The sequence below is a fragment of the Salmo salar genome, chromosome ssa26 (genome assembly GCF_905237065.1).
Source record: "Salmo salar chromosome ssa26, Ssal_v3.1, whole genome shotgun sequence".
Classification (NCBI taxonomy): Eukaryota; Metazoa; Chordata; class Actinopteri; order Salmoniformes; family Salmonidae; genus Salmo; species Salmo salar.
Window position 1 is genome coordinate 41,535,999 of NC_059467.1, and position 26,707 is coordinate 41,562,705.

At 44.6% G+C, this 26,707-nt stretch overlaps 1 protein-coding gene across 1 annotated transcript in view; it reads right to left on the reverse strand.

Moving 5' to 3' along the window:
* The window catches only part of LOC106592618 (A disintegrin and metalloproteinase with thrombospondin motifs 7-like), a 166,638-nt gene that overhangs the window by 91,328 nt on the left and 48,603 nt on the right, over positions 1-26,707 (reverse strand). The window contains 3 exon segments of the mRNA XM_045708312.1: positions 887-1,032; positions 1,929-2,021; positions 16,411-16,555. Of these exon segments, the coding sequence (XP_045564268.1) occupies positions 887-1,032; positions 1,929-2,021; positions 16,411-16,555 (384 nt within the window).

The window sequence follows — 26,707 nt, forward strand, 5'->3', positions numbered from 1 at the left end:
GAGCAACACAAACACGGCAACAAGCCAGTAAATAAGGAACCTCAGAAATGGATGACACTGAACAGACCTTGGACTCTATTTGAAAACGGCTCCACTCAATATCCAACAACTATAATGATTTCAAAAATGATTACTCTATTCAACGAGAATGAATGAGAAGAGTATTCAGTTCCTAACATATTAGCCAAGTAGGGCTTTAGTAGGGTGGTGACACTCTGTGTTCAATAAGTGACATGGTTCACAGAAATGTGTCATATGGATTAACTGTGTTCTGTTAACTAAGATGGTCAAGGGCTGATGGAGCATGGTCTGCATGTATAGTCCACTGGAATATCTGATACATACAGTACCTGTACATCGGTCTTGGCTCACACCCAAACACACTGATGTCCACAGACTGATTTACATTTTGTGCTTTTAAACATGCAGGCCTTCTTCTACCACTGTTTGTTAACAGTATTCTGTGGTAACTGCCCTAAAAACAGACCTCTCATCTTTGGTTTTGGGGACGTTAACACAGAATTAAAATACTCAGAGGTAGTTACATTTGCAAGTACCCAACAACTATTTACAAATAGTAATGTTAAAGCCTCATAGTGGGTGAAAACAGAGATTAAAGAGTGTGCCTTTAAGGGTTATTTAAGTCCCTGTTTAGTACTGATAAGTCAACAGCATATTGACATACTATATACTAACAGTAAGAGGTGCCCCTCCTGGGAGAGCCCCTTGATGTTCTGCTTTAAAAAGAAATCGGAAAGCAGATAATAACACAAGATAGTGTACCTGCTGGTGTACACACCACGGAATATTGCTTTGAATTTGAATGTGCGTTTAACTAATTCTAATTCTCCGGTGCAGGTGCGTAGACTAATCCATTAGGACTTACACTGGGTTGACGCAGTCCCTCTGGGCGTTCTGAACTCCGGCCCCACAGGTTCTGGAACAGGCAGACCACTCGCTCCATGGAGCCCAGCCCCCTTTGACACTCTCAGGCTGGTGTCCCACCGCCACACACTCCCCGTCAAAGCACCACTGACAATCACACATTTCAATACTTCATTTGGATGCTCAGTGAAGCATTGTGATTTATAATCTTCTAGGTCTTCATTAACTAACTGATCATTTCCTTATGTTTGGGGGTACAAAAACACAGTCTCCAGTGCACGATTACAAACATACTACCAAAAACAGCAACATTGGGCTAGCAATTCTAAAATTGCTAGGTTTTTTACCTAACTCCTCAAGTCATCCTGGTAATGAGGAGGAAAATCAAGAGAATAAAATACACTCACCTAGTCCTCACCCCACCTGGTCCCAGGAAGTGTCTACAATCACCAAGTCCTCACCACACCTGCTCCCAGGAAGTCTACACTCACCTAGTCCCCCCCACAGCTGGTCTCAGGATTAGTCTACACTTACCTAGTCCTCACCATATCTGGTCCCAGGGAGTGTCTACAATCACCTTGCCCTGCCACATCTGGTCCCAGGAAGTGTCTACAATCACCTAGTCCTCACCCCACCTGGTCCCAGGAAGTGTCTACACTCACCTAGTCCTCACCCCACCTGGTCCCAGGAAGTGTCTACACTCACCTAGTCCTCACCCCACCTGGTCCCAGGAAGTGCCTACAATCACCTAGTCCTCACCCCACCTGGTCCCAGGAAGTGCCTACAATCACCTAGTCCTCACCCCACCTGGTCCCAGGAAGTGTCTACAATCACCTAGTCCTCACCACACCTGCTCCCAGGAAGTCTATACTCACCTTATCCTCACCACACCTGGTCCCAGGAAGTGTTTACACTCACCTAGTCCTCACCCCACCTGGTCCCAGGAAGTGTCTACAATCACCTAGTCCTCACCACACCTGCTCCCAGGAAGTCTATACTCACCTTATCCTCACCACACATGCTCCCAGGAAGTCTACACTCACCTTGTCCTCACCACACCTGGTCCCGTCGACTGCACCATCCAGCTTTGAGTGACAAGTTGTCCCAACAGTGCACCACAAAGTACTGCAGACGTTCTACAGGGAAGGGACAAAGAGTCATAGTTACTTCCTGCCCACATCAACTCAATTATGCCTCCAACATGATGAATTAAACATAAAAACATCCCTGGGAACAGTTGCTAAGGGCATGAGAGCCAGCTGTCTTCTGAGGCAGGGCCCCAGTACAGAGAGATGGCTGATATCATTTCATGAAGACAGATCTAAATAATGTGTGGCTGACATGATATGTACATTATTCAATAGAAGAACATTGAAGTAAGGTGTAATGTGCAGTTGATCTCGAAATAGGGTAGCCTTATGAATTAATATGGATTCCAACTGACAGACACTTTCACTGCAAAGTTTGACATTCTGGCACTCCAGGCTGGCTGAAACAACGACTAAAAGTATTTGAACGATTTCATATACTATTATACTATTATAATCCAGTTCTGGTACTGTATATAGTATTGTGAAAATGTAGTGAACTGTGACTAATGGTCTTATTTTCTAGTTACATGTAGCGGCGATGTGTGTATAAAGATGAGGTATTATGCGAGAGGCACACGTCTGCCATATCCAAAAACATACATCTGATTACTCTGGTTATTTCCCGAGAGGTTTAGCTCAGGAAAGGATTTAGAACAGCAAACATTAGCGGGTTTAAATCACGACAGAGACATACAGCGAGGATTAGGATTAATATGGTATGTTCCAAGGAAACCATTCCAGAATCAAATGATATGTACTGTAGCCATCTGTGAAGTAATGCTCTCTGGCATTAAGGATGTCATTTCTCTCTACACTATCTGGGGATGTTACTTCACGCAGAATCAAATGATATGTACTGTAGCCATCTGTGAAGTAATGCTCTCTGGCATTAAGGATGTCATTTCTCTCTACACTATCTGGGGATGTTACTTCACACATCAATGTTGAGCCCCACAGTCACAGGAGGGCATATTTCAAAAGAACCTTCCATGCTGTTGTAACCGGTGTGAAATGGCTAGCTAGGTAGCAGTGCGAGCTAGTAGTGTTTCAATTGGTGACGTCACTCGCTCTGAGACACTGAAGTGGTTGTTTCCCTTGCTCTGCAAGAGCCACGGCTTTTGTGGAGTGCTAGGTAACGATGCTTCATGGGTAGTGACGTGCAGTTCGCAAAATTATTTGTTATTTTTGAATGACTCTTTTTTAACTGACTCGAGAGTCATGAGTTGTTTTTTCCTGAGTGACTCGTTCATTCTAATTGTTCGTTTGACCTGCTGGACGTAATGAATTCTATACAGCAGAATCAATAAGTGCTCCTCCAGTGACTCCAGTGGAGATGTGCTCCGAGCCAACAACCGTCCGTCTTATATGCACGCAGGCAAATTAGATCATGCTGTAGGCAGCATAGTGAAGAAAAATACATGTTTACAACTGATCATTGATTGCATGGTGTAAGAATGAATGCAATTAATTGATTATTGAATGTATGATGGACACAGTTTTGTAGAAAAAAAACGTGCACAGCCTCTGCTCAACAAACTCAAACTGGAGAACGAATCGCTTGGGGGTGTTGCAGTTCGCAAACGATATTGTGCTCATCACACTTAGCCTTCGATCACACCGGCAGCGTTACTGGATATCTGGATATGTGTGCAACAAAAGTTCAACATTCACCTTCTGCTACTATTTATGTCAAGCCGTCTACACATACAGTTTGACACATACATTCAATAAATCCAACACAGAACGCACTGGAACTGTCTCTACAATGCAATGCTGCAAGGCAAACACAGTGTTTCATTGGAAATGAATGTAATTCTGGTGTACCAAAATGCAATGATGCTGTCGGTGTGATTGAAACGTCATGGCAGTCGAGCAATGCATCTGCCAACAGTCGTTGCGCAATCCATTCAGGTTACGGCCACAACTAGACAACAGTGTGCAAAAGCAGCCCGGAATTCTGGACCTCCCTCCAGCATCACAACGGGTGCTTCATGAATGCTCTCCCCCTCGAGCACCACATCTACATGCTTTTGTGACACTTTTGAATGAGGGTCAAAGGGGAAATACATCCCTATTCATGGGTGATTGTTGATGATGTGTGGATCTGGAATAAATGTTGTGGATCTTAATGTTTTTCCTCATAATCCTGGATTATCGGACCACCATTTTATTGCGTTTGCAATCGCAACAAATAATCTGCTCAGACCCCAACCAAGGAGCATTAAAAGTCGTGCTATAAATTCTCAGACAACCCAAAGATTCCTTGATGCCCTTCCAGACTCCCTCTGCCTACCCAAGGACGTCAGAGGACAAAAATCAGTTAACCACCTAACCGAAGAACTCAATTTAACCTTGCGCAATACCCTAGATGCAGTTGCACCCCTAAAAATTAAAAACATCTGTCATAAGAAACTAGCTCCCTGGTATACAGAAAATACACGAGCTCTGAAGCAAGCTTCCAGAAAATTGGAACGGAAATGGCGCCACACCAAACTGGAAGTCTTCCGACTAGCTTGGAAAGACAGTACCGTGCAGTATCGAAGAGCCCTCACTGCTGCTCGATCATCCTATTTTTCCAACTTAATTGAGGAAAATAAGAATAATCCGAAATGTCTTTTTGATACTGTCGCAAAGCTAACTAAAAAGCAGCCTTCACAAATGGAGGATGGCTTTCACTTCAGCAGTAATAAATGTATGAACTTCTTTGAGGAAAAGATCATGATCATTAGAAAGCAAATTACGGACTCCTCTTTAAATCTGGGTATTCCTCCAAAGCTCCATTGTCCTGAGTCTACACAACTCTGCCAGGACCTAGGATCAAGGGAGATACTAAAGTGTTTTAGTACTATATCTCTTGACACAATGATGAAAATAATCATGGCCTCCAAACCCTCAAGCTGCATACTGGACCCTATTCCAACTAAACTACTGAAAAAGAGCTGCTTCCTGTGCTTGGCCCTCCTATGTTGAACATAATAAACGGCTCTCTATCCACCGGATGTGTACCAAGCTCACTAAAAGTGGCAGTAATAAAGCCTCTCTTGAAAAAGCCGAATCTTGACCCAGAAATTATAAAAAAACTATCGGCCTATATCGAATCTTCCATTCCTCTCAAAAATTTTAGAAAAAGCTGTTGCACAGCAACTCACTGCCTTCCTGAAGACAAACAATGTATACGAAACGCTTCAGTCTGGTTTTAGACCCCATCATAGCACTGAGACTGCACTTGTGAAGGTGGTAAATGACCTTTTAATGACGTCAGACCGAGGCTCTGCATCTGTCCTCGTGCTCCTAGATCTTAGTGCTGCTTTTGATACCATCGATCACCACATTCTTTTGGAGAGATTGGAAACCCAAATTGGTCTACATGGACAAGTTCTGGCCTGGTTTAGATCTTATCTGTCGGAAAGATATCAGTTTGTCTCTGTGAATGGTTTGTCCTCTGACAAATCAATTGTAAATGTCGGTGTTCCTCAAGGTTCCGTTTTAGGACCACTATTGTTTTCACTATATATTTTACCTCTTGGGGATGTCATTCGAAAACATAATGTTAAATTTCACTGCTATGCGGATGACACACAGCTGTACATTTCAATGAAACATGGTGAAGCCCCAAAATTGCCCTCGCTAGAAGCCTGTGTTTCAGACATAAAGAAGTGGATGGCTGCAAACTTTCTACTTTTAAACTCGGACAAAACAGAGATGCTTGTTCTAGGTCCCAAGAAACAAAGAGATCTTCTGTTGAATCTGACAATTAATCTGGATGGTTGTACAGTCGTCTCAAATAAAACTGTGAAGGACCTCGGCGTTACTCTGGACCCTGATCTCTCTTTTGAAGAACATATCAAGACTGTTTCAAGGACAGCTTTTTTCCATCTACGTAACATTGCAAAAATCTGAAACTTTCTGTCCAAAAATGACGCAGAAAAATTAATCCATGCTTTTGTTACTTCTAGGCTGGACTACTGCAATGCTCTACTTTCCGGCTACCCGGATAAAGCACTAAACAAACTTCAGTTAGTGCTAAATACGGCTGCTAGAATCCTGACTAGAACCAGAAAATTTGATCATATTACTCCAGTGCTAGCCTCCCTACACTGGCTTCCTGTTAAGGCAAGGGCTGATTTCAAGGTTTTACTGCTAACCTACAAAGCATTACATGGGCTTGCTCCTACCTATCTTTCCGATTTGGTCCTGCTGTACATACCTACACGTACGCTACGGTCACAAGACGCAGGCCTCCTAATTGTCCCTAGAATTTCTAAGCAAACGGCTGGAGGTAGGGCTTTCTCCTATAGAGCTCCATTTTTATGGAATGGTCTGCCTACCAATGTGAGAGACGCAGACTCAGTCTCAACCTTTAAGTCTTTACTGAAGACTTATCTCTTCAGTAGGTCCTATGATTAAGTATAGTCTGGCCCAGGAGTGTGAAGGTGAACGGAAAGGTTGGAGCAACGAACCGCCCTTGCTGTCTCTGCCTTGCCGGTTCCCCTCTTTCCACTGGGATTCTCTGCCTCTAACCCTATTACAGGGGCTGAGTCACTGGCTTACTGGTGTTCTTCCATGCCGTCCATGGGAGGGGTGCGTCACTTGGGTGGGTTGAGTCACTGATGTGGTCTTCCTGTCTGGGTTGGCGCCCCCCCTCGGGTTGTGCCATGGCGGAGATCGTTGTGGGCTATACTCGGCCTTGTCTTAGGACGGTAAGTTGGTGGTTGGAGACATCCCTCTAGTGGTGTGGGGGCTGTGCTTTGGCAAAGTGGGTGGGGTTATATCCTGCCTGTTTCGCCCTGTCCGGGGGTATCATCGGATGGGGCCACAGTGTCTTCTGATCCCTCCGGTCTCAGCCTCCAGTATTTATGCTGCAGTAGTTTATGTGTCGGGGGGCTAGGGTCAGTCTGTTACATCTGGAGTATTTCTCTTGTCTTATCCAGTGTCCTGTGTGAATTTAAATATGCTCTCTCTAATTCTCTCTTTCTCTCTTTCTGTCTTTCTCTCGGAGGACCTGAGCCCTAGGACCATGCCTCAGGACTACCTGGTATGATGACTCCTTGCTGTCCCCAGTCCACCTGGCCGTGCTGCTGCTCCAGTTTCAACTGTTCTGCCTGCGGCTATGGAACCCTGACCTGTTCACCGGACGTGCTTGTTGCACCCTCGACAACTACTATGATTATTATTATTTGACCATGCTGGTCATTTATGAACATTTTAACATCTTGACCATGTTCTGTTATAATATCCACCCTGCACAGCCAGAAGAGGACTGGCCACCCCTCATAGCGTGGTTCCTCTCTAGGTTTCTTCCTAGGTTTTTGGCCTTTCTAGGGAGTTTTTCCTAGGGAGTTTTTCCTAGGGAGTTTTTCCTAGGGAGTTTTTCCTAGCCACTGTGCTTCTTTCACATGCATTGCTTGCTGTTTGGGGTTTTAGGCTGGGTTTCTGTACAGCACTTTGAGATATCAGCTGATGTACGAAGGGCTATATAAATACATTTGATTTGATTTGATTGTGTGCAGAGGGTCCCTGGTTTCAGCCCAGGTAGGGGCAATGAGAGGGACAGAAGCAATACTAGTACACTGTCACTCAGAACAAAAAAGAACAAAAAGTGTATTGTTAACATGGTATTATTTAAAAGCAGATTTAGTGTGCTGTGTGTTGGTTACCTACAGTACTACTGTTTGTGTGTCAAAAGGCCACCATTTTTGGAGGCATTACAGTATCCAGCAAAATAGTGTAGTTAGGAGTTGGTAATTTAGTTAGCTAGCTAACCACAACTTTAACTAGGTAACCATCTTGGCCAACCATCTTGTGCAATTAAACAATTTATTTATTTACAGTTGGTACTGCGTTGGTCTTTGCTAGAAAAACATAATCTGCCTCCAAAACGGTCTACAATTTTGTTAACATGTTGCTGTTTACAACGATATTACATGCTTTATCCTTATTTTATAACACTTGTAAAACCACAAACCCACTACACCACCCACTGAGCCCCCTACGTAACCCACCGAGCCCCCTACGTCACCCACCGATCCCCCTACACCACCCACCGAGACCCCTACGTCACCCACCGATCCCCCTACACCACCCACCGAGTCCCCTACGTCACCCACCGATCCCCCTACACCACCCACCGAGTCCCCTACGTCACCCACTGAGCCCCCTACGTAACCCACCGAGCCCCCTACGTCACCCACCGATCCCCTACACCACCCACCGAGACCCCTACGTCACCCACCGATCCCCCTACACCACCCACCGAGTCCCCTACGTCACCCACTGAGCCCCCTACGTCACCCACCGATCCCCCTACGCCACCCACCGAGACCCCTACATCACCCACCGAGACCCCTACACCACCCACTGATCCCCCTACACCACCCACCGAGTCCCCTACGTCACCCACTGAGCCCCCTACGTCACCCACCGATCCCCCTACGCCACCCACCGAGACCCCTACACCACCCACCGAGCCCCCTACGTCACCCACCGATCCCCCTACGCCACCCACCGAGACCCCTACATCACCCACCGATCCCCCTACACCACCCACCGAGTCCCCTACGTCACACACCGATCCCCTACGTCACCCACCGATCCCCCTACACCACCCACCGAGTCCCCACGTCACCCACCGATCCCCTTACACCACCCACCGAGCCCCCTACATCACCCACTGAGCCCCCTACATCACCCACCGAGCCCCCTACATCACCCACCGAGCCCCCTACACCACCCACCGAGCCCCCTACATCACCCACTGAGCCCCCTACATCACCCACCGAGCCCCCTACACCACCCACCGAGACCCCTACACCACCCACCGAGACCCCTACACCACCCACCAAGCCCCCTACATCACCCACCGAGCCCCCTACATCACCCACTGAGCCCCCTACATAATCTCTGCTGATACACCAGCCAAGTCTTAACCTTCGCACTGGCAAAATGGTACCGAGTTCACTGCTCAGCATTTTATCCCGCCGTAAAGCTTTCTTATCATGAGGAAGATCACTTGTGTCTGAGCCCTGAGGGGGGTGTCCGGAGGTGCGTCCGATTCTATTAGGGAGCACTCTTAAAGATTGACCCTGGGTCAGAGACAGTGACTCTGGTCTGGTGTCCTGGTGCTGCGATAAGTAGAAGCTGGTGGCATGGGACGACACGTTGGGAAGCTACTACAAGCCTCTCTGGAGAGAGACATGGTCTGCTCCCTCACACAACACCAAGGAGAGAGGGGGCCGACTGGGACTTGACCATCTACTCCATTGCTGAATGTGGAGACTTGAGATAAGAGCTCCAAAAGGTCGATTTCAGGGTTTATCGGACTGGTGCTGGGAGATTGGGACGATGGAGATAGACTTGTGTGTATTTTTTTGGGGGGGCTGACATTTTGTTTGTGAAGAGGCAGAATGGTCAGCCGTGTCTGATTCTGACGTTAGCTTTGACCTTCTTGAAGCTGTTCGGCTTTAGAACGCGCTAGAGGACAATGAACAAACATCTATCAAACTGGGAGAAAGCTGATGCCCTTCTTTTTCAATTACTCGACAAAAATCGCAGACAGATTGGCTGGTCGAGTCGGTCATACTCGGAAGACTGTTGTGGTTATCAAAATGGAGATAAAACTAGAAGAAGTGAACAGAAAAATAATGTCAGCCCTGCATGCTGTGCTTGTGCCTTTGTGTGTAAGCCTCTGTGGGGAGTGACATGATGAATGTGTCAGTAGATAGGTCTCCATACAATTGTTGACAAATTTGAATTGAAATATTCTAACATCTGCAGAAAAACAATATGCTCATTTTCCCACCAGAGATGTGTTTCCACCAAATTAACTTGTTGACTTGTTGCGTGATGACATAGTGCACATAAATATATAACTTATATGGTTAAATTCACAAGAAATACAAGTTAAATGGGTTTCCATCACATTTTACACTCTACTGTGTGTTCCGTTATATAGCGAGGGTGCCCACTCTGGTCTTGGTACATGCGCTCTAGCCAACAGCTCACACATACAGAGTGGGTATAGCCTGCATGATGAGATTATTATGGACAAAAGAGCAAGATTGACAAATAAAAATAAGCAGCAGCCAAGCGTCAATCATCATGTCACCAGAATAAGACTCTTGATATTTATTGGAAAGGAGCATCAAGCTCATCACCTTGCACTTTCACCACCCTGTGAAGTTCATCATAACTTATTTCATCTGTAGCCTAATAAACTGCATGCTTTCCTGAGTCGTAGTGGGAGTCCACACAACATATCACGTGACTCCAAGTTTACTTCGATATGATGGTTATGTAAATAACCTCCATTTCTAGCATAATTCATTTTACAGACACAAAAAGATCCCACCTTGTCTAAGGTATTTTGCTTTGTCAGCATTTGGAAGGTTTACCGGCAAATTAGCGGTTTCCATCAGACGACATGTACTTTACTGGCATTAAAAGGGTAAGATGGAAACCTGGTTAGTGTTTCACAAGGGAAAGGAGTTATTGCTATGCACATTTCTTAGTCTTCGGGCCCAACCATGTGTGTGTGTGTGTGTGCATATATTAATGAGCATTTGATATATTAATGCTGCTATCAAAAGTGATTTATAGTCATCATGTACTTTACTACATCATACAGCTAGTCCATGTTACATTTATTCATGACACCGTGGTTCTTTATTTGGGCATTCCTTATTAAATCTCCATACAACTACAATTCATCCCTTCATTTTATCTAATATTTTCATCCCTCCATCAGCCAATTAGTGAATGTTAAACATGTATCCTCAATGTATATGAAACGCTTACTTACTAACGAGCTAGTAAATTACATCCTAACTCTGAATAACTAAATCCAGCTAAATCATGCATCAATGTCAATTCGGACCTTAAGTTATGATTCAGCCTTAACCCACAACCACTTGGTTCTAATCTTGGAATGTCGTTATTTCAACAAGATTTACCCGTTGGGAAAAGTGTCAAATTCTCACTTATTTATTTGATTGGGAATGTTTTGTTCCAGGGTTGTTTACAAAACACAGACTAAGAAAGAAATAGTCCTCCTCCCAACCACTATCGAAAGGTGAGGAGGAAACCAATGATTCCCTAATTCCATTCAGGTTTCCTGCTTCAGTCCTGGCAATGGTACCAAAGAGGGTTGAAGGAGATGATCTATCCCACGCTTGCTTTCCTGCCCTGGTGGGCTTCCTGTAAACCCAAGCACACGGAGTGAGCAGCTAATGTTATTCATACAAAGGGCTGTAGTAAATCCAACCCTGGATGAGAATGTTGGTGTGTGGTCTCTCCCTCCCTCTCTCTCTCCCCACTCCCTCTCTCTCTCTCTCCCTCCCTCTCTCTGTCCCCACTCCCTCTCTCTCCCTCCCTCTCTCTCCCCACTCCCTCCCTCTCTCTCCCTCCCTCTCTCTCTGTCCCCACTCCCTCTCTCTCTTTCTCCCTCCCTCTCTTTCCCCACTCCCTCTCTCTCTCTCCCCACTCCCTCTCTCTCTCTCCCCACTCCCTCCCTCTCTGTCCCCACTCCCTCCCTCTCTGTCCCCACTCCCTCCCTCTCTGTCCCCACTCCCTCCCTCTCTCTCCCCACTCCCTCCCTCTCTGTCCCCACTCCCTCCCTCTCTCTCCCCACTCCCTCTCTCTCCCCACTCCCTCCCTCTCTCTCCCCACTCCCTCTCTGTCCCCACTCCCTCCCTCTCTCTCCCCACTCCCTCCCTCTCTGTCCCCACTCCCTCTCTGTCCCCACTCCCTCTCTCTCTCTCCCCACTCCCTCCCTCTCTGTCCCCACTCCCTCCCTCTTTGTCCCCACTCCCTCCCTCTCTCTCCCCACTCCCTCCCTCTCTGTCCCCACTCCCTCCCTCTCTCTCCCCACTCCCTCTCTCTCCCCACTCCCTCCCTCTCTCTCCCCACTCCCTCTCTCTCTCTCCCCACTCCCTCCCTCTCTGTCCCCACTCCCTCTCTCTCCCCACTCCCTCCCTCTCTCTACCCACTCCCTCCCTCTCTCTCCCCACTCCCTCCCTCTGTCCCCCCCACTCCCTCTCTCTCCCCACTCCCTCCCTCTCTCTCCCCACTCCCTCCCTCTCTCTCTCTCCCCACTCCCTCCCTCTCTCTCTCTCCCCACTCCCTCTCTCTCCCTCCCACCCTCCCCACTCCCTCCCACTCCCTCCCTCTCTCCCCACTCCCTCCCTCTCTCCCCACTCCCTCCCTCTCTGTCCCCACTCCCTCCCTCTCTCTCCCCACTCCCCTCTCTCTCCCCACTCCCTCTCTCCCCACTCCCTCTCTCTCCCCACTCCCTCCCTCTCTCTACCCACTCCCTCGCCCTCTCTCCCCACTCCCTCCCTCTGTCCCCCCCACTCCCTCTCAGTCCCCACTCCCTCCCTCTCTCTCCCCACTCCCTCCCTCTCTCTCTCTCCCCACTCCCTCCCTCTCTCCCACCCTCCCTACTCCCTCCCACCCTCCCCACTCCCTCCCTCTCTCCCCACTCCCTCCCTCTCTCTCTCCCCACTCCCTCCCTCTCTCTCCCCACTCCCTCCCTCTCTCTCCCCACTCCCTCTCTCTATTGAAATGCCAAGGTTTCTCAACCTTGCAGGGCAGTTTAGTAAGCAGAGGTTTTGTGTAAACTACGTGGTTTCCACAACACAACACCCTACCAGAGGAATTCTAAGGAAAGTCTGCAGGAACACAGTCCTGTGCCACCATCCATCCTGTTCCAGCTGACTTCACTGCATACCTCCTCAATGAGCTCAAATGATGAGCTCAGTGCCCAGCAAGGGGCTTGTTAATCAGCTATCTTCCCCGCTGTCTCGCGCCAGTTGTTCTAACCACTTAAACCTTGACGGTTTCCAAGTGCCGGATATGCCTAACATCCAATTTGACAGGGGGAACGGGTGTAATTCCAGCTCAAATCGCCGTAATTCTAGAAGTGATAAATGGATACACATTCGGCGGCTCTATTTCCGCCTACCGAGGTGGCTGCGAGTTTATCTTTCTGGCCCTCGCAGTAGCTCGCTGCTAATTCGAGCAAATCACCCCATTTTCCTCTAACCAAACACATATAGGCCCCCTCAGATTCTGTCCAAAAAAATTACAGTTAAGGGGGACGCTATTCAATCAAGCGGCAAGCGAGGAATTCCTGAGGGGTGTATTAGGTAAATATGGTGAACCTATAGGCTGCTTGTTTATGTATGTACTGTTTAAAATGTGAGACCAGTGTATTATCACTCACAGCACCTTTTTCCCATTACAGTGTAGCCTACGGCAAGCAACTGTCAGCAGGCAAGCATTTTCTATCAAAAGGGTACTATTGGAATAATGATTTTTCATTAACGTACAGATTAACTCATTGGACTTTTTTCTATCATTAACGTTTCCAGAAGTCTGCCGGGGATGAACATATGCCGTTTACACAGATTCTGTGTATGTTCTTCTGTGGGTCTTCACCTTCATAATGAAATGTAAACGGAATCAAAACTGGAAAATTGCCTTCAGTAGCACGACTCGAACCAAAACAACATATACTTGTGTGTCTAAAGCTCTTTGCACCTTTTTTGTAAACACTTTTAGACAAACAAAGACTTGTGAATCCAATAGGCTTGAGTGTCCAATCTAAACCATAAAGCTTGCCACTTTGAACCTTATATGCATGTATTGGCTTGTAGCTCGTTTGCCAACACATCTGGGCTTTAAAGATGAAATGCTCTTGTTCCAATTTGTTGCCCTTTAAATTCTGTCACTCCAATCACATGGACAACTGCCAGAGCATTGCTGCACAGTGTGTACTGATGCAGGAAGCTGTGTGTATCGATGCGATTGGTGGCCACTTAGAGAGCATGTCTCATGTATGGTTTAAGCAGACAGCAGTCGGTTGAGAAGTCATGGGGGTGATGTTTTAATGGAGCAGACAGCAGTGTGTTGAGAGGTTATAGGGGTGATGTTTTAATGGAGCAGACAGCAGTCGGTTGAGAAGTTATGGGGGTGATGTTTTAATGGAGCAGACAGCAGTGTGTTGAGAGGTTATAGGGGTGATGTTTTAATGGCGCAGACAGCAGTCTGTTGAGAAGTCATGGGGGTGATGTTTTAATGGAGCAGACAGCAGTCTGTTGAGAAGTTATGGGGGTGATATAGAGAAGAGAAGAACATAACTGATCGACAGAGAATGAGGAGTGGATGAGTAATGAGGACGAGTAAAGAGGATAAGGAGTAAAAAGGATGAGTAAAGAGGATGAGGAGTGGAGGAGTAATGAGGAGTGGAGGAGTAAAGAGGATAAGAGGATGAAGAGTGGAGGAGTAATGAGGATGAGGAGTAGAGGAGTAAAAATGATGAGTAGAGGAGTAAAGAGGAGAGGGGTAATGAGGATGAAGAGTAAAGAGGATGAAGAGTAATGAAGATGAGGAGTAATGAGAATGAGGAGTAATGATGATGAGGAGTGGAGGAGTAAAGAGGATGAGGAGTAATGAGGATGAGGAGTAATGTGGATGAGGAGTAAAAAGGATGTGGAGTGGAGAAGGAAAGAGGAAGAGTGTAGGAGAAATAAGGATGAGGGGTAATGAGGATGAGGAGTAATGAGAATGAGGAGTAATTAGGATGGGGAGTAATGAGGATGAGGAGCAATAATGATGAGGAGTGGAGGAGTAAAGAGGATGAGGAGTAATGAGGAGTGGAGTAATGTGGATGAGGAGTAAAGAGGACGAGGAGTGTAGGAGTAATAACGATGAGGATTAATGAGGATGAGGAGTGGATGAGTAAAGAGGACGAGGAGTGGAGGAGTAATGAGGATGAGGAGTGGAGGAGTAATGAGGATGAGGAGTAATGAGGATGAGGAGTAAAGAGGATTAAAGAGGATGAGGAGTAATGAGGATGAGGGGAGGAGTAATGAGGATGAGGCGTAAAGAGGATGAGGAGTAATGAGGATGAGTGGAGGAGTAATGAGGATGAGGCGTAAAGAGCATGAAGAGTAATGAGGATGAGGCGTAAAGGGATGAGGCGTAAAGAGGATGAGGAGAAATGATGAGTGGAGGAGTAATGAGGATGAGGAGTGGAAGAGTAATGAAGATGAGGAGTAATAAGGAGTGGGGGAGTAAAGAGCAAAATAGAGGGTGATGTGAGAATAAAGACAGAGAGCAGTAAGGAAGCGATTGAGGGAGAAGAAGGTGGAAGGGCTAAGAGGAGTGATGCAGTGTTACATTAACTAGTGGGGGAATGAAGAGCAAGGTTAGTGAAGAGGAGACAAGAGGAGAAGTGAGAAGGGAAGAGTTGTGACGAGGGTTGTGGGACAGAGGACAAGAGGAGAATTGAGAAGGGAAGAGCTGTGATGAGGGTTGTGGGACAGAGGACAAGAGGAGAATTGAGAAGGGAAGAGTTGTGATGAGGGTTGTGGGACAGAGGACAAGAGGAGAATTGAGAAGGGAAGAGTTGTGATGAGGGTTGTGGGACAGAGGACAAGAGGAGAATTGAAAAGGGAAGAGCTGTGACGAGGGTTGTGGGACAGAGGACAAGAGGAGAATTGAGAAGGGAAGAGCTGTGACGAGGGTTGTGGGACAGAGGACAAGAGGAGAATTGAGAAGGGAAGAGCTGTGACGAGGGTTGTGGGACAGAGAGGACAAGAGGAGTAGTGAGAAGGGAAGAGCTGTGACGAGGGTTGTGGGACAGAGGACAAGAGGAGAATTGAAAAGGGAAGAGCTGTGACGAGGGTTGTGGGACAGAGAGGACAAGAGGAGTAGTGAGAAGGGAAGAGCTGTGACGAGGGTTGTGGGATAAAGAGGACAAGAGGAGAATTGAAAAGGGAAGAGCTGTGACGAGGGTTGTGGGACAGAGAGGACAAGAGGAGAAGTTAGAAGGGAAGAGCTGTGACGAGGCTTGTGGGATAAAGAGGACAAGAGGAGAAGTTAGAAGGGAAGAGCTGTGACGAGGGTTGTGGGATAAAGAGGACAAGAGGAGAAGTGAGAAGGGAAGAGCTGTGACGAGGGTTGTGGGATAAAGAGGACAAGAGGAGAAGTGAGAAGGGAAGAGCTGTGACGAGGCTTGTGGGATAAAGAGGACAAGAGGAGAAGTGAGAAGGGAAGAGCTGTGACGAGGGTTGTGGGATAAAGAGGACAAGAGGAGAAGTTAGAAGGGAAGAGCTGTGACGAGGGTTGTGGGACAGAGAGGACAAGAGGAGAATTGAGAAGGGAAGAGTTGTGACGAGGGTTGTGGGACAGAGGACAAGAGGAGAAGGGAGAAGGGAAGAGCTGTGACGAGGGTTGTGGGACAGAGGACAAGAGGAGAATTGAGAAGGGAAGAGTTGTGACGAGGGTTGTGGGACAGAGGACAAGAGGAGAAGGGAGAAGGGAAGAGCTGTGACGAGGGTTGTGGGACAGATAGGACACACCATGGATGGATATGCAGATAGCAGGCGTATGCTGAAGAAACAGACAAGTATTGGTTCAGATTCAGGGGTCTTACGTCCACGTCGTCACAGAGCAGGGATCCAGAGCCGTACTGTAGGCGGCACTGGTGGGCAGCACTGTACAGGACCCCGGGGGGAACAGAGTTCAGATCCAGCACGTCCCGCACGGGGGGGTCATCCAGGCACCAGCCCCAGCCTCGACTGAGGAACAACCACAACAACAGGGTGGTCAGACAAATGCATTATAGTGAAACATGCACACATCGAGATCCTGAAAAGGTGGGGTATAAAATGGATAGTTTGGGATTTTGGCAATGAGCCCGTTATCTACTTCCCCAGATCAGATGAACTCATGGATACCATTTTTATGACTCTGTGTCCAGTATGAAGGAAGTTAGAGGCAGTTTCGTGATCCAATGCGAACTAGCTTAGTGAAAAGACTGGAAGCCTGACTAAGCTAGTGCTAACACTAGTTAGCATTGGCTCGTGAAAGTACCTCTTAACTTCCTTCATACTAGACATACATAAAAATGGTATCCAAGACTTCATTGGACTCTGGTAAAATAGATAACAGGCTTCATTATCAGTCCTCTTGTTTTGGGGCGCCCAAGTGGCGCAGCGGTCTAAGGTACTGCATCTCAGTGCTAGGGGTGTCACTACAGACCCTGGTTCAATTCCAGGCTGTATCACAACTGGCCGTGATGGGCAGTCCCATATGGCGGCGCACAATTGGCCCAGCGTCGTCCGGGTTAGGGTTTGGCCGGGGTAGGCCATCATTGTAAATAAGAATATTTTCTTAACAAACTTGCCTAGTTACATAAAGGATAAATAAAATTGCCAAGTCCCAAACTATCCTTTTAAGGCTGGAACAAAATGGAGGGGGGCTTAAATATGATTGAGCCTAATTTTAATGGGCCATATATTTCATAGTTGACAGGGCTGTATGTGACTGAGTAGACAGTGACGGCGTTGACAAGGTCTCCATGTAAAAAAGCTGACAGGGTGCTAACAGAGTTTAGAGAGCTGTCTGCATGACACAGAATCAAGCAGTCAAACCAGTTGTTAGAAGTCAACTCCAGCTCAGTCAAAATGCCAAGCTGTAACCACATGAATACAGCAGGCATTCTATCACATGAACAAAAAGATCAATGAGTCAATCCCCCTTTTATGGGGATCCAATCTATCTCCATAAGGGACATTTACAAATTCTAGTATTGGAACAGTTTTAATTCTAAGTGATGGATTTTATATTAGTATGCATCATTTCTGCCCGGGCACACTTTGAAGATGCTGGAACGGTCCACATCTGCCAACAAAACGAGTAATGATTAGAAAAGTCAGACAACCAGGGACTGATTTAGACTTGGGACACCAGGTGGGTGCAATTCATTATCAGGTACAGTAGAACAGAGAACCAGCAGGCTCCGGACCTCATAAGGTAAGAGTTGAATACCTCTGGTGTTGGATATAGGCAACTCTAAAAGCCTGCAAAGGTTGTGAAATATGAACACCAGAATCAAATGCTTTTGAAAATATAGATTGCTATTATTTTCTATGGGTAACATGATGAAGATACTCTCAATGTAAGACCCTACACCTGCTCCCTGACAACGCAGATTAGGAAAGAGATCAAAAAAGCATGGGCTTGCGTTAAACACTCCAAACAGCCTAACTTTTTAAAATATCACCTTTTTTTATATGACAGCAGTTCCACACATTGCCATGATGCAAGTTGTGTGGGAAAAATATTAGTATTTTATTCTGTTATATTTCATTATACTCTTAGCCTACTATAACATATATGTGTATTGACTGTGATCAGGGTAGCCTAAGTGTGTCTTGTCTGTTTAATGAACAAAACTATTGATTTTGTGTGCATGCCACAAACCAGCAGCCTAACATAATGAAACTCAAAATATGCCATAACATTTTTTTTACAAATACATTTTATTCCTCTTTTAATGTTTCTTAAACAAATGAACAATGGATTTATTTTTGATGGTGTATATTTTCAATGGATTTATTAAAATAGACGCCCAACCATATCTGTTTGTAATGGGTGAAAGGGGAGTCAAAATAGCATAAATCATGTGTAAAAGCAGTACTAGTCGGCAAAATAGCATAAATCATGTGTGAAAGCAGTACTAGTCGGCAAAATAGCATAAATCATGTGTGAAAGCAGTACTAGTCGGTTAAATAGCATAAATCATGTGTGAAAGCAGTACTAGTCGGCAAAATAGCATAAATCATGTGTGAAAGCAGTACTAGTCGGCAAAATAGCATAAATCATGTGTGAAAGCAGTACTAGTTGGCTTGTTGCTGTGTGTTCTATGCAAGGTAAATATTCCTTTACAGGCGCATTCAATTTACGAGTGCCATAGGGAGAGAATTCCCAGAATCAAATATAGGCTACAAATAGGCTTAATGTATTTTAGTAGGCTACTCATTCACTTAGTGCGGGCTGTGTAACATTCACTTAGTGCGGGCTGTGTAACATTCACTTAGTGCGGGCTGTGTAACATTCACTTAGTGCGGGCTGTGTAACATTCACTTAGTGCGGGCTGTGTAACATTCACTTAGTGCGGACAGTGTAACATCACTTAGTGCGGGCTGTGTAACATTCACTTTGTGCGGGCTGTGTAACATTCACTTAGTGCGGGATGTGTAACATTCACTTAGTGCGGGCTGTGTAACATATACTTACTGCGGGCTGTGTAACAATCACTTAGTGCGGGCTGTGTAACAATCACTTAGTGCGGGCTGTGTAACATTCACTTAGTGCGGGCTGTGTAACATTCACTTAGTGCGGGCTGTGTAACATTCACTTAGTGCAGGCTGTGTAACATTCACTTAGTGCAGGCTGTGTAACATTCACTTAGTGCAGGCTGTGTAACATTCACTTAGTGCAGGCTGTGTAACATTCACTTAGTGCAGGCTGTGTAACATTCACTTAGTGCAGGCTGTGTAACATTCACTTAGTGCGGGCTGTGTAACATTCACTTAGTGCGGGCTGTGTAACATTCACTTAGTGCGGGCTGTGTAACATTCACTTAGTGCGGGCTGTGTAACATTCACTTAGTGCAGGCTGTGTAACATTCACTTAGTGCGGGCTGTGTAACATTCACTTAGTGCAGGCTGTGTAACATTCACTTAGTGCAGGCTGTGTAACATTCACTTACTGCGGGCTGTGTAACATTCACTTAGTGCGGGCTGTGTAACATTCACTTAGTGCAGGCTGTGTAACATTCACTTAGTGCGGGCTGTGTAACATTCACTTAGTGCAGGCTGTGTAACATTCACTTAGTGCAGGCTGTGTAACATTCACTTACTGCGGGCTGTGTAACATTCACTGTCGTATTGTCGTATTCTCGTGGGAAGAGGGAACATAAGCTCTGCATTTGGACAAATTAGAATGTTTTCACACCACACAAATAACGGACTGTTCCCGGCTCTACACTCTCAATGCGTGGTTGGTAGCCTTATGTCTGCCACGCTGCTCACATAATGGAATTCACAACACAATGCTACACAACAAGCTCCTGTTTTTTTTAAGTGTATTGTCTTGATTTTAATTTTTAAGTGTATTATCTTGATTTAAATGTTTAAGTGTATTATCTTGATTTAATTTTTTAAGTGTATTATCTTCATTTAATTTTTTTAAGTGTATGATATTGATTAACATTTTTAAAAGTGTATTATCTTGATTTAAAATGTTTCAGACCAATGTAATTGTTCTGAACCACGAGCCAACCAATGCGTCTAAATAATGTTTTCATTCCACCCGCCAGCTGATTTTCTTGCGGCACACCTGAGACTACTCCTGGACGAGTTCGTTTTGCATGGCTGCCCCGGGTGAGTGGAGAGCCAATGGAATGGTCTAAAAATATACAAACTCTGCCTACCCGGGCACCGGACCATGCAAAACGAACTCGCCCAATGATTAGCCCAATAGGGTAAATGCAGATACTGTAGGCAACCCCATGCTTCAGCCTATTTATTTATAGCCACTATGCTGCATCAGATGGGCTACAGGAGATAATGCTTACTGCTAATAGCATACCTAATAATGTGGACGGTGCTATATAGGCTATATGCATGGACCAATATGGTCAAATCATTTTAACAAATAATTTGACCAATACATTATTTGTCTCTCATTTCTGGAGGTGGAAATTATATTTTATATGGAGTGTGCATTATTTTATTTATTTTCATTCATTTTAGAGTAGAATGTCCTTTTAAAAAGTCACCATAACGGAGCTTCTCAGTCCAACTTAAAAATGACCCAAAATAGGAGGTGGGTGTGGCAACCTTTCCCCCCAATGCTACAAATGTTTCCAGAGGAAACACTGGGCAGGAGGAAGATTCATTAAAATGTGGGCAGATAGCTTTAGGTACAGTAGCTAACTTCCACAAATCCAACATGCAGCAAAGGGAGAGAGTAGATAAGGACAATAAGGTCCCAACTCCACAGCAACGGTATGGCACAGCTGAGCTGTTACAGAAGAACGCACACTGCTGTTCTCATAAGCAGAAGTCCAGCTGCTTGTCCAATTGACCAAAATATGGTCAATATAACAAGATGCGTGACCCTTGACCAGGCCAAATAAAATAAACTAAGGCAACAGGACTTTCCTGTTTACTTAAAGTATATAAAAAACACATGATCATAAGTGACTGTGGCTGGCGTCTGTTCACATGCTATCGAATTCCTGCCATCAAGCAACAAAATAACAGATTAGGATGAAGAGATCCTGAGGCGGCCAGAACACAACTCCATCGAGAGGGGGTAAAGGTATTCAATAAAACTATTGAAGAAGTGTTCAATCAAGACCAGTTCTTCTGCTTTCAGTCACACTGATTAGTCTGAAAGCTTTCTGAATAGAGAAAAGGATCATTTCTACCCTTGGCAGGCTACCATGTTATTTTATTGAATTATGTTTTCTCTGCATCACAGCCCAGGCCACTGATTGTGACCCAGTAATTGGTGAGGTGTGATCACAGCAGCAAGTGGAACTGCTATCAAGACTTAAATCCTCCCAGCAGGCCTCTTTCTCTCAAGCATGGTCCCAGATCTGTTTGTGCTGTATCGTAGACTTTTATGGTCAATGTCACGCTAAACAATGACTACAGGAGTTGGCAAGACAGTACAAAGAGATCTAAGACCAGGCTAGTTTATCTCCTAACAATGTAAAAAGCTGTGGAACTCAGTGAGCAAAACTCAACTCTGATGTCCAATTTCATCCCTGAGACACTATTCAGGCATATTGGAGCCTACTGGAGCACTAAGGGTAGTTAAAGTTCACATGTTTTATTGCCTGCAGTATAGTGGGTTATTACATTTTAGCCGGACAGATTCAGCAAAGAATGTTTAAACCATTACTTTTACAACTGGTGTCTTTCCAATTAATTTATAAAACTATGGCTAAAGGCCTTTACAATATCCTGCTTCAGTAAACTCTGTCTGGTCCACTTCTGTAGTATTTCCCCTGAAATAACCTATTCATATATGTTTGTGATTTCAGCTCTAACAAAGATTTTTTGCATTTCTGAAGTAACATTTATACAATGACGCATCTGAAGGTACTTCACAGTGTAGACACCACATCAATCCAAACCAATGCAATAACATGCTATTTTTTTACAAGTCAGTTAAGAACAAATTCTTATTTACAATGACGGCCTAGGAACAGTGGGTTAACTGCCTTGTTCAGGGGAAGAATGACAGATTTTTACCTTGTCAGCTTGGGGATTCGATCTAGCACCCTTTCGGTTACTAGTCCAACATTCTAACCACTAGGCTACCTGCCACCCCTGCTAATCTGCTATAATAGATTATGACATCAGTCATGATAAATACACTTATACAACTGATTTTGTTGTGACTAGTGATGAATAAGGCTTAACTGAGACTAAGCAATCCAATGGAATTTCATCTACCTAGCAACAGCCAGATTCACATGCAAAATATGAAAATGACTGATTTCACTATCAGGCAATCAAGAATGGCAACTAGATAGGGTGAATTCCTTCAATAGGCTCCATGACACTAATTTCAACATATTCCATAGATTTGACTGAGTTCAAATGTACTTCATTCAATGAACCCCATGCACCCAGTCAAGAAACAAAATGGCCACTTTGGAGCTGTGAGATTGAAAGCTGAGATGATCTGGTAAAATAACATAAAAAAAGGTAAAGCTGTTGAGATGGATTACGCCTACAAAGCTCAGGGCCTGTATTCCCAAGTGTCTCAAAATAGGATTGCTGATCTAGGATCAGGTCCACCCGGTCTTAGTCAGCATTATCTAAAAGGACAAACTGATCGTAGATCAGAACTCCTACTCTGAATCACTTTATGAATACAGGGCCTAGATCATCTGGAGGAGCTATAAGGTGGCGTTGGCCAGCTGCACCTCACAGCTGCAGGAAAAATCACAACATGCCTAGTAATGTAGTTGGGGAGAATTCCACAGAATGCTTTCAGAGCTGAACAAGTGACCCTATATTAGGCTTTGGACCACAGTAGCGACTACTGATGACTGACTTGCCATTTTAGCTTATTTAAAAAAATAAAATGTATCCTGCCACATATGCCAAACACTATCATGATAGAGGAACACATGAAAATAAGTCGGAAACTTTGTGTTTATCTACTGATTCTTAATCAACTGCATACTTTTGTATGTGTGCCTTGTTTAAAAAGATCAAGTAATCTAAACTACAGACCATTTAACAGCTAGCTAATGAAATGTATGATAGAAGGCGCTAGCATTTCTGTGTAATGTATATGCTGTGCATCCGATAATGAACAATAGTATATGGATTTATGGACTAAAAATCCCCTAATACTTATTATTTTCCCTGATTCTAAAATGCAAACCTTGATTGAACTGGTTTATCCAAGGGCAAAGCTATTCTTTGTAACTTTAGATGCAGTATTCCAAAAAGGAGGGGAATATTTGACTCAACATCTGTTATCAGCTGCTTAACCTACAGTACATGACTTCCTCTTCAATGAGACTTCAATAGCCAGAAGTGTAATGATGCATACATATAATGATGACGCATTTGGGATGACACAATATTGACCACTATGCAACAGCAATTAAATTGTTCTCCATGAGTGACTATGGCTGCAGAGGTCCACTGAATAGAGGTTTAGAGGGAGAACTGACATCTGATGCCTTTGTGAAAGAAAAACACTTGTGCTGTCCAGGAGAAGTTTACGCAGGTTGAAGTGGTGATTTATAAACTCTATTCTTTTCAGAAAATTCCACACAAAGAATGCTAATATTTTCAATAGTCAAGTCACTAGCTAAAATAAATCAAAATCGATAAGCGTCAACAATACGAATGTCTGAACTTATGTAACACCAGTGAAAACGTCATTCACCTTTCAAACAGTAAAAAAATTGACACGCTGCATGGTGCGTGTTAATTTACAGCTTAAGTCTTAGAAGTCTTGCCCACTCACAATCAAGCAGAAGGCAATAATTGTCCTCGCTGCAATTTCCAGATTCCTTTTCATTGCAATTACACACTTGAAAAGCTTTTGGGCTTTTTTGTAACCCCCGCCTCTCCTTCCAACCTCCAACCCCCCTTCAAACAATCTAGTCTAGACATTGTTGGAGAGCCACTCTCTCTGTCCTCAGCCCATCTGTAGGATAAGCATCTGAACCCCATGGCTCAGCCTGCCCTTCCACATTCCACATTTAACTAACACCTACAGCTCAAAGTCAGACAACTGAATAGGACTGAGTACTGAGCCCTGAGGAACCTCCCTGCCATTAGCCCACAATGGTGCCCTTGTGGTGGGAGCAGGAAGAGATGAGAGGGAGAGGGAGGGAAAGATGACAAATGGAGGAAGAGGAGGAGGGGATGGGATGTAAAAAGTGTGAGAGGGAGGCAATTGGATGGTTCCAGCTGAAAGAGAAATATATGAAGAAATAGGAGAGAAATATATGAAGAAATGGGAAAGAGTGAAACAGATGAAGAAATAGGAGGAGAGAAATAAACAAATTAAGAAATAGGAGGAGAGAAACAATATGAAGAAATAGGAGGAAAGAACGAGATATATATATATATATATATATATATATACATATATATATACATATATATATATATATATATATATATATATTCTCGTTCTCTCCTCCTATTTCTTCATATTGTTTCTCTCCTCCTATATATATATATATATATAAATAAAAGAAAGAGTGAGATGGAGAGAAAATTAGTGCCAGATGGAAGGAGGGGCTATTACCCCCTCCCATTCAGCAGCAGGACAGAGGGGGATTACAATGAACCGCCTGATTGCCTGCATGCCGGCTCATTCTCCTAACCCTGCTCGTACTCTGACAATATGAGCTACTGTTATGAAACAGTCCTACAGTGGCTTGCGAAATACAGTATTCACCCCCTTGGCATTTTTCCAATTTTGTTGCCATACAACCTGGAATTAAAATAGATTTTTGGGGGGTTTGTATCATTTCATTTACACAACATGCCTACCACTTTGAAGATACAAGATATTTTTTATTGTGAAACAAACAAGAAATATGACAAAAAAACAGAAAACTTGAGCGTGCATAACTATTCACCCCCCCAAAGTCAATGCTTTGTAGAGCCACCGTTTGCAGCAATTACAACTGCAAGTCTCTTGGGGTATGTCTCTATAAGCTTGGCACATCTAGCCACTGGGATTTCTGCCCATTCTTCAAGGCAAAACTGCTCCAGCTCCTTCAAGTTGGATGGGTTCCGCTGGTGTACAGCAATCTTTAAGTCATACCACAGATTCTCAATTGGATTGAGGTCTGGGCTTTGACTAGGCCATTCCAAGATATTTAAATGTTTCCCCTTAAAACACACTCAAGTATTGCTTTAGCAGTATGCTTAGGGTCATTGTCCTGCTGGAAGGTTAACCTCTATCCCAGTCTCAAATCTTTGGAAGACTGAAACAGGTTTCCCTCAAGAATTTCCCTGTATTTAGCGCCATCCATCATTCCTTCAATTCTGACCAGTTTCCCAGTCCCTGCCAATGAAAAGCATTCCCACAGCATGATGCTGCCACCACCATGCTTCACTGTGGAGATGGTGTTCTCGGGGTGATGAGGTGTTGGGTTTGCGCCAGACATAGCGTTTTCCTTGATTGCCAAAATGTTTTTTTTTCATTAAGCAATGGCTTTTTTCTGTCCACTCTTCTGTAAAGCCCAGCTCTGTCGAGTGTACGGCTTAAAGTGGTCCTATGGACAGAAAGTCCAATCTCCGCTGTGGAGCTTTGCTGCTCCTTCAGGGTTATCTTTGGTCTCTTTGTTGCCTCTCTGATTAATGCCCTCCTTGCCTGGTCCCTGAGTTTTCTTTCCCTCTCTTGGCAGGTTTGTTGTGGTGCCATATTCTTTCCATTTTTTAATAATGGACTTATTGGTGCTCCGTGAGATGTTCAAAGTTTCTGATATTTTTTATAACCCAACCCTGATCTGTACTTCTCCAGAACTTTGTCCCTGACCTGTTTGGAGAGCTCCTTGGTCTTCATGGTGCCACTTGCTTGGTGGTGCACCTTGCTTAGTGGTGTTGCAGACACTGGGACCTTTCAGAACAAGTGTATATATACTGAGATCATGTGACACTTGCACACAGGTGGACTTTATTTAACTAATTATGTGACTTCTGAAGGTAATTGGTTGCACCATATCTTATATATAAGCTTCATAGCAAAGGGGGTGAATACATATGCATGCACCACTTTTCCGTTTTTCATTTTTTTCATTTCACTTCACCAATTTTGGACTATTTTGTGTATGTCCATTACATGAAATCCAAATAAAAATCAATTTAAATTACAGGTTGTGCAACAAAATAATGCAACAAAATAGGAAAAACCCCAAGGGGGATGAATACTTTTGCAAGGCACTGTACTTTGAGCAGAACTGGAGGATAAACCATATCCTTAAGGTAAGCTCATGACATTATAACGCTCAATCAATCAAATGGATTTTATAAAGCCTTTTTACATCAGCAGCTGTCACAAAGTGCTTTACAGATACCCAGCCTAAACCCCAAAGAGCAAGCAATACAGAGGCAGAAGCCCATTGGCAAGGAAAAACTCCCTAGAAGGCAGGAACCTAGAGTGGAACCAGGCTCAGAGGGGTGGCTAGTTGTCTTGCATATAGAGTGGACAACTTGACAGAACATGCATGGTACAGCCAGTGGTCCTCAATGTATCAATGCATTGATACGCATCAATACATTTCTATGCATTTATTTACATTTCAAATGCTGTTAGCAGTCTCTGGGATTTGCAATGGATTCAACCATGATATTGCCTTCCTCTAGTTAACCTCATAATAT